Source organism: Budorcas taxicolor, chromosome 15 (genome assembly GCF_023091745.1).
Source record: "Budorcas taxicolor isolate Tak-1 chromosome 15, Takin1.1, whole genome shotgun sequence".
NCBI classification, from domain to species: Eukaryota; Metazoa; Chordata; class Mammalia; order Artiodactyla; family Bovidae; genus Budorcas; species Budorcas taxicolor.
The window spans coordinates 42031822-42045321 of record NC_068924.1 but is presented as its reverse complement, the minus strand read 5'-3'; the positions used below and the strand labels follow the sequence as shown (position 1 = coordinate 42045321).

Here is a 13500-nt window from a genome sequence, read left to right as displayed (position 1 = left end):
CATTAATAACTCTTCTTGTTATACTCTAGTGGGTCTCATGAACAAAAAGCCCCACTGTCTTTCAGAGCTGGTGTTTCTGGGGTCCATACCTCAGGTGGAAGTCTAAAAAAATGGGAGGTAAATGTTGGGTCCAAACTCTTGGCACATCAGGGGAGGAGCTTGGAGTCGTAAGTTCCTTCCCAATTGAATGTCTTTGTGCCAGGGATAGGGTTTATGGTGAGACTGCATCTCAGCCTTTTTTACTCACTTCAGTACGGGTATATTCTCATTAGCCTGATATACAGGAATTGCTCAGCTAGTTTCTGGATTTCCTTCAGCTGAAACTGCTCTGTGTGTAGCCGTGGATTCAGTTTGTCCATAGGAGTGGGTTGCCTGCCACGTTGAACTGGAATCCTGTTACACTGTCTTAATGTATTACTTGTCTGTGAGTTTATTCAAGGTGAAAGGGGTTCGTAATGATGGAGAGAGGAAGAAGAACCAAAACAACCAGTTTTATTAGATAATTCTAGGGAGTTGTACAGAGGCACCCTCAGGAATATGGAAATAAAAGAAAATATTGCATTCTCAGAACTAACTTATATTCAAAATATCAACAGGTAAATGAAAGGTCCCTTGAAAGAGACAGTGAGGCTCTCAACTAGAGAACAGTCTTTCTCATCAGAATGAACTGATCAAAATGGGAAGTGAATCAACTAACTGTTGGCAACACCCACTCAAGTGCTATCTAGGACAGAAATGATTAGAATCATAGACATTTAAGTGTTCTGTCTGCACTGACAGCTTGTTGTTGTTGTTTAGTTGCTCAGTTGTGAATGACTCTTTGTGATGCTATGGACTGCAATATGCCAGGCTTCCCTTTCCTTCACTATCTCCTGGACTTTGCTAGACCTTATGTCCATTGAGTCAATGATGCCATCCAACAATCTCATCCTCTGTTGACCCCGTTACTGCCTGCCTTCAATCTTTCCCAGCATCAAGGTCTTTTCCAATGAGTCAGCTCTTTGCATCAGGTGGCCAAAGTACTGGAGCTTCAGCTTCAGCATCAATATTCCAAAGAATATTCAGGGTTGATCTCCTTCAGGATTGACTGGTTTGATCTTCTTGCTGTCCAAGGGACTCTCAAGAGTCTTTTCCAACACTGCAGTTGGAAAGCACTCAGCCTTCTTTATGGTCCAATTCTCACATCTGTACATGACTACTGGAAAAACTATAGTCTTGACTATACAGATAATTATTAATTTAAAAAACAGTTGGCCCTGAACAATGCAGGATTCAGAGATGCCGATTTCTCTGTGCAGTTGAAAAAATCCACACATTACCTTCACAGTTGGTGTTCTGCATCCACATATTCAACCAACCATGGATCGAGTAGTACTATAGTATATATTTACTGAAAAAAAAAATCCATGTATAAGTGGACCTGTGCAATTTAAGCCCATGTTGTTTAAGGGTCAGTTACACAAACAATTGGCTGTGTTAATCTGGCAGGTATTAAATGTCTGACATGAAAAATTCCTTTGTTTGATTCCACAATCAAAATGAATCTGATTTTGACATGGCTTCCCACAAAGATCTGACAATAAGGAGAAAGTATGCTGATAACATAGATAACATATATTTTATTCTATATAAACTTTTAACTTATCACTATAAATTAAAAACCAGCATACTAGTTTTAATACATTGCTCTAATGAACTTGGATAATGTGAGTCAGTACCATGAAAGTTGGTTTGTTTACTCTCATAGATAAAAGTGAAATTTCTGCATCAAGAACATTCAGACCATGGCATTTAACTAAAATAGCAAAAATAACAAATGCTCCTTTGTGAGGCTACTTCAGAAAGCACAGCAAATAATGCAAATTGGCTCCCTCAACATCCTGCAAACTGTTTTATAGTTTCCTTCTCATACTACAGAGACTTAATTTGTGCACAACAAATTAACAACAAAAAAGTTTTTCTGATTCCTTTGTAAGGAGTTGGAGGGGGGAAATCTGTATGCAATCTGACTTACACAAGGAAACAACCCATATGATACTTAATGCAGGAGTCCCCAACACATGACAGAGGCTACACGTGGGAGAAAGGATTTATTTTTTAGGGGCAATTATTATGAAGGTTATAGTGATGGTTCAGACAGTAGAATCCCAGGGACGGGGAGCCTGGTGGGCTGCCATCTATGGGGTCGCACAGAGTTGGACATGACTGAAGTGACTTAGCAGCAGCAGCAGCAGCAGACAGTAAAGAATCTGCTCATGATGCTGGAGACCTGGGTTCAATCCCTGAGTCAGGAAGATTCCCTGGAGAAGGAAACGGCAACTCACTCCAGTATTCTTGCCTGGAAAATGCTCCACAAAGGAGCAATACTTTCTCATAATATCTTTTCTGAATAAATTAGAGGCAGTATTTAGTTATCTGAAACAGAGAGAACCCCAACTAATACTCTGAAAGACCAGTACTTTTAATTTCTATAGTTTAGCCTAATAATTTCAGTACCATCATTTTGATAATACCACCACCAATAATACTGAGTGAACAGTTACTTCAGTGCTTAAAAAAACTATCAAGCATTATGATAAGTGATTTGTAAACATTCTGATTAAATGCTCTATATTCTGTGAAAGCTACCTCAGGAGAAGGACTAAAAGAGACAAACCACAGCTTCACCATGAGCAGATACAAATCTTCTTATCAACCAATTTGCAGATGTGCTATTCTTAGAAATATGCAGAGTGTGAATAATATTTTAAAGAAGAACAATTAATCTTAGACAATTACTTTACCATTTTGCTCTCTTCAATAATACAGTACCTCAGCCTTTTTAAAGCCTTTTTAAATCACAGAACTCAAACTTGCAGTTCTAACAAAAACAAATATAGCATAATAAAAAGACTCCTTAAAAGGTGCCCTTTGGCTATAATTTGGCTAGAAAAGTTATTGCACCTGAAGATTGATCTCTGCTTCATAAAAGGTTAGGCACGAGCAGTAATGTCGATCTGAGTCAATATCTGTCAGGACCACCACAAAAAACGTTGGCTGCTTCCTCTCTCTGGACAGCTGCCATCCGCCAGGCTGACAAAACTAAATCAGATAGAAAAAAATAAAACTGTTACATCTTAAAAGTATAAGGTAAATTTAATATTTATAAATCTTTAAAAAATGTTCAATGCTTTCCCATTTACAAAAAATTTTCAGATATTTCACTTCAGCCATTATTTTTTAAAATCAATCACAAATTCATAACGTTAGCATACCTTCACTAATGTGCATATGCGTTTTAAGAAGACAGCCTAGATTTTTCCAGAGATGTCACACATTCTGAGACCTAAGTTGGCACCCTAGGATGCCAGGATGTAGGAACAGAGTACTGAGATGAAAAGTTTTGTGTCATTAGAGCAAATAATGAGGCAAGCTGAAGATAAAAGTACTCAGTACCTACCATGGATGGAAAATAGAATTATTTCAAAATTTCATCATTAATCTAAGACTTCAATTCAGAAAAATAGACTTTGTTCATCAAGACAGATCACATTCTGGGCTATAAAATACATCTTAATTTATTTAAAAGGATAAAGTTCATATAAAGCATGTTCTCAGACCACAGTAAAATTAAACTAAAAGTCAGTTACAGAAAAATAGCTGGAAAATCCCAAAATACTTGGAGATTAAACAAGACACTTCTAAGAATCTCAAAAGAAAATTTCAAATATTTTTAACTAAATGAAAATATAACATTTGTGGGATTCAGGAAAACCAATGCTTAGAGGGAATTTTATAGCAGTGAATTCATATATTAGAAAAGATGAAAATCTAAAATAAATAATCTAACTTTAAGGAAACTACGATAAGAAGAACAAATTAAATCCAAAGTAAGCAGAAGAAAAGAAATAATAAAATTAGATCAGAAGTCAATGAAATCTATAATAGGAAATCAACAGAGAAAAGCAACAAAATCTAAAGCTAGTTCTTCAAAAAGAACATTAAAGTCAACAAGCCTCTAGCCAGACAAACTAAAAATAAAAGATACAGATTATTAACATCAAAAATGAAAGATGAAATATTACTATAGACATTAAAAAGATAATAAAGGAATACTATGCATAAGTCTATGTCCACAAATTTGATACTCTAGATAAAATCAGTTTCTTGAAAGACATAATCTGATAAAATTCACCAAGAAATAGACAATGTGACTAGACCTAGATCTATTAAAGAATTTGAATCAACAATTAATAATCTTTCAAAATACAAAGTATCAGGTCCCAAAGGGTTCATTGGTGAATTTTACCAAATATTGAAGGACAAAACTAAAACATCCTCTATAATCTCTTCCGTAAGACTGAAGCACAAGAAATACTTCCTGACTCATTCCATAAAGCCAGCATTACCCTAATACTAAAACCAGAAAAAAAAAAAATTACAATAAAAGTACGTATCACTGAGCTTCCCTTGCAGCTCAGTTGGTAAGAATCTGCATGCAATGCAGGAGACCTGGGTTCAATCCCTGGGTTGGGAAGATCCCCTGGAGAAGGAAATGGCAACCCACTCCACTATTCTTGCCTTAGAGAATCCCATGGAGAGAGGAGCCTGGCAGCCTATAGTCAATGGGGTTGCAAGAGTCAGACACGACTTAGCGACTAAACCACCACCACAAATCTCTCGTGAACCCAGTTGCAAAAAGGTTCAACAAAATATCTGCAAATTGAAAATACCAACATATGAAACCGATTACACACCATGACAAAATAAGATTCATTTTGGGTATGCAGAGCTGGTTCAACATTTGAAAATCAATTAACCACATGAAGAAGCTATACAAGTTATCAGTAAATGCAAAAAAGGAATTTGAGGAAATCAAATACCAATTCACAATAGAAACTCTCACCAAAGTAAGGATAGAGGGGAGGTTCCTTAATTTGTTAGAGAATACTTACAAAAAAACTACAGCTAACAATATACTTAATGTTAAGAAACTAGATGCTTTCTAGCTAAGATTAGGAACAAGGATGTCACTTCTTACCACTACTTTTCTAAATTATACTGAAAGTCCTAGCTCATACAATGAGTCAAAAAAAAAAAAAAAAAAGGGAAATAAAAGGTTTACAGATTAAGAAGGAATAAGTATAACTGTCTTTCTACTCCCAAATGACATGACTGTCTCTGTAGAAAACCTGAAAGTAATAAGCAATTACAGCAAGGTTCCAGGATACAAGGTTAAAAAACAAAAGTCAAATCTCCTATATATACCAACAATGATCAAGTGTCATTTGATATTAAAAACACAATACCATCTTCATATATTAGCACCCTCAAAATGAAATACTTAGGTATAAACCTAATAAACTATGTATAATATCTATATAAAAATTATAAAACATTGATGAAGGAAATCAAAGAAATAGAGTGATTTCAATGTTCATCAATAGGAAGACACAATATACTCAAGTTTCAATTCTTCCCACCTTGATTTATAGATTCAATGCAGTCCCCCCAAAAATCCAGGAAGTTATTTATGGATATTGACAAACTAATGTTAAAGTTGATGTGGAGAGGAAAAAGACCCAGAATAGCCAACTTAAAATCCAAGGAGAACAAAGTTGGAAGAGTGACACTATCTGACTTCAAGACTTACTATATAGCCACAGTCATCAGGATAGTGTGGTACTGGTGAATGAAGATATAAATCGATCAGTTAAGAAGGACACTGAGCCCAGAACAGACCACGCGAATACAATCAACTAAAGTTTGACAAAAGAGCAAACACAACAGAGTGGAGAAAAGACAGTGTTTTCACAAATGGTGCTAGACCAACAAAATACTCATATATAAGAAAGTAAATCTAGACCCAGACCTTGCACCCTTCACAAAAATAAACTCAGAGTGGACCATACATCTAAATGTAAAATACAAAACTATAAAATATCTAGAGGATGACTGACATAAGAGAAACAAAGACAATATTTGTTTCGGGAATGACTTTTTTGATACAACCCCAAAATTATAAACCAGGAAAGAAAGAGTCAATAAGTCAAATTTCATTAAAATTCAAAACTTCTGCTCTGCGAAAGACACTGTCAAGAAAATGAGAAGATAAACTAAGGACTAGGAGAAAATATTTGCAAAACACATATCTGATAATGTATTATCATCTAAAATATACAAAAGAGATTTTAAACCTAAATAATAAGAAAGTGAACAACTCAATTTAAAAGACAGCAAAAGATCTGAATAAGATTATTGTTGCTCAGTTGCTAAGCCATGTCCAACTCTTTGCGACCCCATGGATTGCAGTATGCCAGGCTCCTCTGTCCTGCACTATCTCCTGGAGTTTGCTCAAATTCATGTCTACTGAGTCAATGATGCCATCTAATCCATTCTGAAGGAGATCAGCCCTGGGATTTCTTTGGAAGGAATGATGCTAAAGCTGAAACTCCAGTACTTTGGCCACCTCATGCGAAGAGTTGACTCACTGGAAAAGACTCTGATGCTGGGAATGATTGAGGGCAGGAGGAGAAGGGGACGACCGAGGATGAGATGGCTGGATGGCATCACGGACTCGATGGACGTGAGTCTGAGTGAACTCTGGGAGTCGGTGATGGACAGGGAGGCCTGGCGTGCTGTGATTCATGGGGTCGCAAAGAGTCAGACACGACTGAGCAATTGAACTGAACTGAACTGATTCAGTCTAATCCGCTGTTGCCCTCTTCTCCTATAGCCATCAGTCTTTCCTAGCACTGGGGCCTTTTCCAAAGAGTTAGCTCTTTGTAGCAAGTGCCCAAAATATTAGAGCTTCATCAATGGTCCTTCCAATGAATATTCATGGTTGATTTCCTTTAAGATTTACTGGTTTGATCTCCTTGCAGTACAAAGGACTCTCAAGAGTCTTCAATAACACCACAGTTCAAAAGCATCAATTCTTCAGTACTCAGCTTTCTTTATGATCCAACTGTCACAACTGTACGTGACAGGTGGAAAAACCAAAGCTTTGACTATATAGACCTTTGTCAGCAAAGTGCCTAGGTTTCTCATAGATTTCCTTCCAAAGAGAAAGCATCTTTCAATTTCATGGCTGCAGTCACCATCTGCAATGATTGTGGAGTCCAAGAAAATAAAATCTGTCACTGCTTCCACTTTCTCCCCCTTCTATTTGCCATCAACTGATGGGACCAAATGCCATGACCTTAGTTTTTTGAATGCTGAGTTTCAAGCCAACTTTTTCACTCTCCTGTTTCACCTTTATCAAGTGACTCTTCTCGGTTTCCCTGGTAGCTCAGCTGGAAAAGAATCTGCCTGCAGTGGAGGAGACCTGGTTTGATCTCTGGGTTAGGATGATCCCCTGGAGGAGGGCATGGCAACCCACTACAGTAGTCTTGCCTGGATAATCCCCATGGGCAGAGGAGCCTGCCAGGCTACAGTCCATGGGGTCGCAAGGCGTCGGACATGATTGAACGACTAAGTACAGTACAGGATAGTAAGAAACTCTTCAGTTCTTCTTCAATTTCTTCCTGAATAAATCTCTCTCCAAAAAATATACACAGAAAGCAAACAGGCATATGAAAGATGTTTAAAAGAATTAAAAGAATGAGACACTGCCATATACTTATTAAAATGGCCAAAATACAAAATAATGACAGAAAGCAAACAGGCATATGAAAGATGTTTAATATCATACTTCATAGTTCAGTTCAGTTGCTCAGTCGTGTCTGACTCTTTGCGACCCTGTGAACTGTAGCATGTCAGGCCTTCCTGTCCATCACCAACAACCGGAGTCCACTCAAACCCATGTCCATTGAGTCGGTGATGCCATCCAACCATCTCATCCTCTGTCGTCCCCTTCTCCTCCTGCCCTCAATCTTTCCCAGCATCAAATGAGTCAGCTCTTCGCATCAGGTGGCCAAAGTATTGGAGTTTCAGCTTCAACATCAGTCCTTCCAATGAACATCCAGGACTGATCTCCTTTAGGATGGACTGGCTGGATCTTCTTGCAGTCCAAGGGACACTCAAGAGTCTTCTCCAACACCACAGTTCAAAAGTATCAACTGGCACTCAACTTTCTTTATAGTCCAGCTCTCACATCCATATATGACCACTGGAAAAACCATAGCCTTGACTAGACAGACCTTTGTTGACAAAGTAATGTCTCTGCTTTTTAATATGCTTTCTAGGTTGGTCATAACTTTCCTTGCAAGGAGTAAGTGTCTTTTAATTTCATGGCTGCAGTCACCATCTGCAGTGATTCTGGAGCCTAGAAAAATAAAGTCAGCCACTGTTTCCCCATCTATTTCCCATGAAGTGATGGGACCATAAGGGACTGCAAATTAAAAGAATGAGACACTGCCATATACTTATTAAAATGGCCAAAATACAAAATAATGACAATGCCAGATGCTGACAAAGATACAGGACAACAGAAACTCTCACTTATTGCTAGTGAGAATGTAAAATGGTACTGCCACATTGTAAGAGAGTGTGGCAGTTTCTTACAAAATTAAACATACTCTTACCATAAAAGCCAAATACGTACCCAAAGGAGTTGAAAATATATATTCACACAAAACCTGCACATGGATGTTTATAGCAGCTTTATTCAAAACTGTCAAAACATGGAAATAACCAAGATGTCCTTCAGTAAGTCAAGGCACATCCGAGTGAAGGGATATTTTATTGCACTAAAAAGAAACGAGCTATCAGGCTTCCCCTGGTGGCTCAGTGGTAGAGAATCTGCCTGCCAGTGCAGGAGACATGGGTTCAAGCCCTGATCCATTAGGATCCCACTTGCTGTGGAGCAACTAAACCCGTGTGCCACAACTGCTGAGCGTGTGCACTAGAGCCCAGGTGCTGCAACCACTGAGCCACGTGCTGCAACTACTGAAGCCTGCATAGCCTAGGGCCCATGCTCCACAAGAGAAGCCCCATGCTGCAACTGGGGAGTAGCCCCCATCCCGCCACAACTAGGAAAAAAGCTTGGGTGGCCACAAAAACCCAGCACAGCCAAAAATAAATAAAATAAAATAAAGAAATGAGCTATTAAGCCATGAGAAAACATGGAGAAACACAAATACACATTACTAAGTGAAAAACAGTAGTCTGAAATGGCTGCATGTGATAAGATTCCAAATACATAATATTCTGGAAAATACACAGCCACAGACAGCAAAAAGATTAATAGTTACCTATGGCAGGGAAGACATAACAGGCAGAATTTTGAGGATTTTTAGAGCAGGGAAACTATTCTGTGTAAGACTATAACTGTATATACATAATATTATGTATTCATCAAAATCTTTAGATGTACACCAAGAGTGAAATCTAAGTTAAATTACAGCTTTGGTTCCTGATGACGTGATCAATGTGAGTTCATTCATCAACTGTGATAAATATATCACTGTGGAGGGGGATACTGATACTGTGGAAAGCTGCATGTTTGGGAAATGAGAATATATGTGAATTCTTTGTAGTTTTTGTTCACTTATGCTATGAATTTAAAAGTACTCTAAAAAGTAAAGCTACCTCTAAAAATATGAAAAAAAATTTATCTTGTTAACAGTATAGGAGAAATGGAACAGAAATAGAAACAAGCTCAACAGTACTGAAGCTCTTTGTGCCAGGTTACCTTCTTTAATGCAGTTTCAGCATTTCATTCACCCTTTCAGAACCGTAGTTTCCTCATCTAAGGCCAAATATTAGTACCCATCTACTCCAGCATTCTTGCCTAGAGAATCCCATGGACGGAGAAGCCTGGTAGGCTACAATCCATGGGTTAGCAAAGAGTTGGACACGGCTGAGCGACTTCACTTTCACTAGTACTCTAGATTTATACTTTACTTATACAGATTTATACAGTTTTATACAGTTATACATCAGAACTGGACATGGAACAACAGACTGGTTCCAAATAGGAAAAGGAGTACGTCAAGGCTGTATATTCTTACCCTGCTTATTTAACTTATATGCAGGGTACATCATGAGAAACGCTGGGCTGGAAGAAGCACGAGCTGGGATCAAGATTGCTGGGAGAAATATCAATAACCTCAGATATGCAGATGACACCACCCTTATGGCAGAAAGTGAAGAGGAACTCAAAAGCCTCTTGATGAAAGAGGAGAGTGAAAGAGTTGGCTTAAAGCTCAACATTCAGAAAACGAAGATCATGGCATCTGGTCCCATCACTTCATGGGAAGTAGATGGGGAAACAGTGGAAACAGTGTCAGGCTTTTTTTGGGCTCCAAAATCACTGCAGATGGTGATTGCATCCATGAAATTAAAAGACACTTACTCCTTGGAAGGAAAGTTATGACCAGCTAGATAGCATATTAAAAAGCAGAGACATTATCTTGCCAACAAAGGTCCGTCTAGTCAAGGCTATGGTTTTTTCAGTGGTCGTGTATGGATGTGACAGTTGGACTGTGAAGAAAGCTGAACGCCAAAGAATTGATGCTTTTGAACTGTGGTGTTGGAGAAGACTCTTGAGAGTCCCCTGGACTGCAAGGAGATCCAACCAGTCCATTTCAAAGGAGATCAGTCCTGGGTGTTCATTGGAATGACTGATGCTAAAGCTGAAACTCCAATACTTTGGCCACCTCATGTGAAGAGCTGACTCATTGGAAAAGACTCTGATCCTGGGAGGGATTTGGGGCAGGAGGAGAAGGGGACAACAGAGGATGAGATGGCTGGATGGCGTCACCAACTCGATGGACATGAGTTTGGGTAAACTCCAGGAGTTGGTGATGGACAGGGAGGCCTGGCGTGTTGCAAATCATGGGGCTGCAAAGAATTGGACACGACTGAGTGACTGAACTGAACTGAACTAGTACTCTAAAGATATGACACTGAAAGATGAACTCCCTAGGTCAGTAGGTGCCCTATAAGCTACTGGAGAAGAGTAGAGAAATAACTCCAGAAAGAATGAGGAGGCTGAGCCAAAGGGAAAACAACGTCCAGTTGTAGATATGACTGGTGATGGAAGTAAAGTCTGATGCTGTAAAGAACAATATTGCACTGGAAAATGGAATGTTAAGTCCACAGTAAATTGGAATTGGTCAAACAGGAGATGGCAAGAGTGAACTTCAATATTTTAGCAATCTGTGAACTAAAATGGACCAGAAAGGGCGAATTTAGTTCAGATGACCATTATATCTACTACCGTACGCAAGAATCCCTTAGAAGAAATGGAGTAGCCCTCATAGTCAACAAGAGTCCAGAATGTAGTACGTGGGTGCAATCTCAAAAATGACAGAATGATCTCTGTTCATTTCCAAGGCAAACCATTTAACATCACTGTAATCCAAGTCTACGCCCCAAGCACTAATGCCAAAAAAAGCTGAAGTTGAATGGTTCTGCGAAGACCTTCAAGACATTCTAGAACTAACACACACACACACACACACACACACACACACACACACACACAGTCCATTTCATCATAGGGGACTGGAATGCAAAAGGAAGTAGGAAGTCAAGAATACCTGGATTACAGGTAAGTTTGGCCTTGGAGTACAAAATGAAGCAGGGCAAAAGCTAACAGAATTTTGCCAAGAGAACGCACTGGTCATAGCAATTACCCTTTTCCAACAACACAAGAGACGACTCTGCACATGAACATCACCAGATAGTCAAAAGCAAAATCAGACTGATTATATTCTTTGCAGCAAAAGACAGAGAAGCAGTATATAGTCAGCAAAAACAAGACCAGGAACTGACGGTGGCTCAGATCATGAACTCCTTATTGTAAAATTCCAACTTGAATTGAAGAAAGCAGGGAAAACCACTAGACCAATCAGGTATGACCTAAATCAAACCAAATTATACGGTGAAAATGACAGGTAGATTCAAAAGATTACATCTGACAGATAAGACTGCCTAAAGAACTATGGACAGAGGTTTGTAACACTGTACAGGAGGTGGTAATCAACACCATCCCCAAGATGAAGAAATGCAAAAAGGCAAAATGGTTGTCTGAAGAGGCCTTACGAAGAGCTGAGAAAAGAAGAGAAGCAAAAGGCAAATGAGAAAAGGAAAGATATACCCATTAAATGCAGAGTTCCAAAGAATAACAAGGAGAGATAAGAAAGCCTTCCTCAATGATCGATGCAAAGAAATAGATAAAAACAATAGAATGGGAAAGACTAGATATCTCTTCAAGAATTAGAGACACCAAGGGAATATTTCAATGCAAAGATGGGCACAATAAAGGACATAAATGGTATGGACCTAACAGAAGAAGATATTAAGAAGAGGTGGCAAGAATACACGGAAGACAATTACAAAAAATATCTTCATGACCCAGATAACAATGATGATGTGATCATGCCTCTAGAGCAGGATATTCTGGAATTTGAATTCAAGTGGCTCTTGGGAAGTATCATTACGAACAAAGCTAGTGAGGTGATGGAATTCCAGTTGAGCTATTTCAAATCCTGGAAGATGATGCTGTGAAAGTGCTGCACTCCACATGCCAGAAAATTTTGGAAAACTCAGCAGTGGCCACAGGACTGAAAAAGGTCAGTTTTCATTCCAATCCCAAAGAAAGGCAATACCAAAGAATGTTCAGACTACCACAATTGTACTCATCTCACACGCTAGTCAAGTAAAGCTCAAAATTCTCCAAGCTAGGCTTCAACAGTATGTGAACCGAGAACGTCCTGATGTTCAAGCTGGATTTAGAAAAGGCAGAGGAACCAGAGATCAAATTACCAACATCTGTTGGATTACAGAAAAAGCAGGAGAATTCCAGAAAAACATCAACATTTGCTTCACTGACTGCGCCAAGGCCTTTGATTATGTGGGTTACAACAAACTGTGAAAAATTCTCAAAGGGATGGGAATACCAGACCACCTTACCTGCCTCCTGAGAAATCTGTATGCAGGTGAAGAAGCAACAGTTAGAACTGGACATGGAACAATGGACTGGCTCCATATTGGGAAAGGAGTACATCAACGCTGTATATTGTCACCCTGCTTATTTAACTTACATGCAGAGTATACCATGAGAAATGTCAGGCTAGATGAAGCACAAGCTGGAATCAAGACTGCCAGGAGAAATATCAATAACTCACATATGCAGATGACACCACCCTTATGGCGGAAAGTGAAGAGAAAGGAAAGAGCCTCTTGATGAAGGGGAAAGAAGAGAGTGAAAAAGCTGGCTTAAAATTCAACATTCAAAAAACTAAGATCATAGCATCTGGTCCCATCACTTCATGGCAAATAGAAGAGGAAACAATAAAACCAGTGACAGACTTTATTTTCTTGGGCTTCAAACTCACTGCAGATGGTGACTGCAGCCATGAAATTGAAAAACAACTGCTCCTTGGAAGAAAAGCTATGACCAACCTAGACAGCATATTCAAAAGCAGAGACATTACTTTGCCAACTAAGGTCCATCTAGTCAAGGCTATGGTTTTTCCAGTAGTCATGTATGGATGTGAGAGTTGGACCATAAAGAAGGCTGAGCACCAAAGAATTGATGCTTTTGAACTGTGGTGTTGGAGAAGACTGTTG

At 38.8% G+C, this 13500-nt stretch overlaps 1 protein-coding gene across 1 annotated transcript in view; it reads right to left on the bottom strand.

Annotated features, from left to right (window-relative positions):
* Positions 1–13500, bottom strand: part of SBF2 (SET binding factor 2) — a 505755-nt gene that overhangs the window by 274486 nt on the left and 217769 nt on the right. The window contains exon 3 of the mRNA XM_052653316.1: positions 2944–3081. Within this exon, the coding sequence (XP_052509276.1) occupies positions 2944–3081 (138 nt within the window). The remainder of the gene's footprint in view (positions 1–2943; positions 3082–13500) is intronic.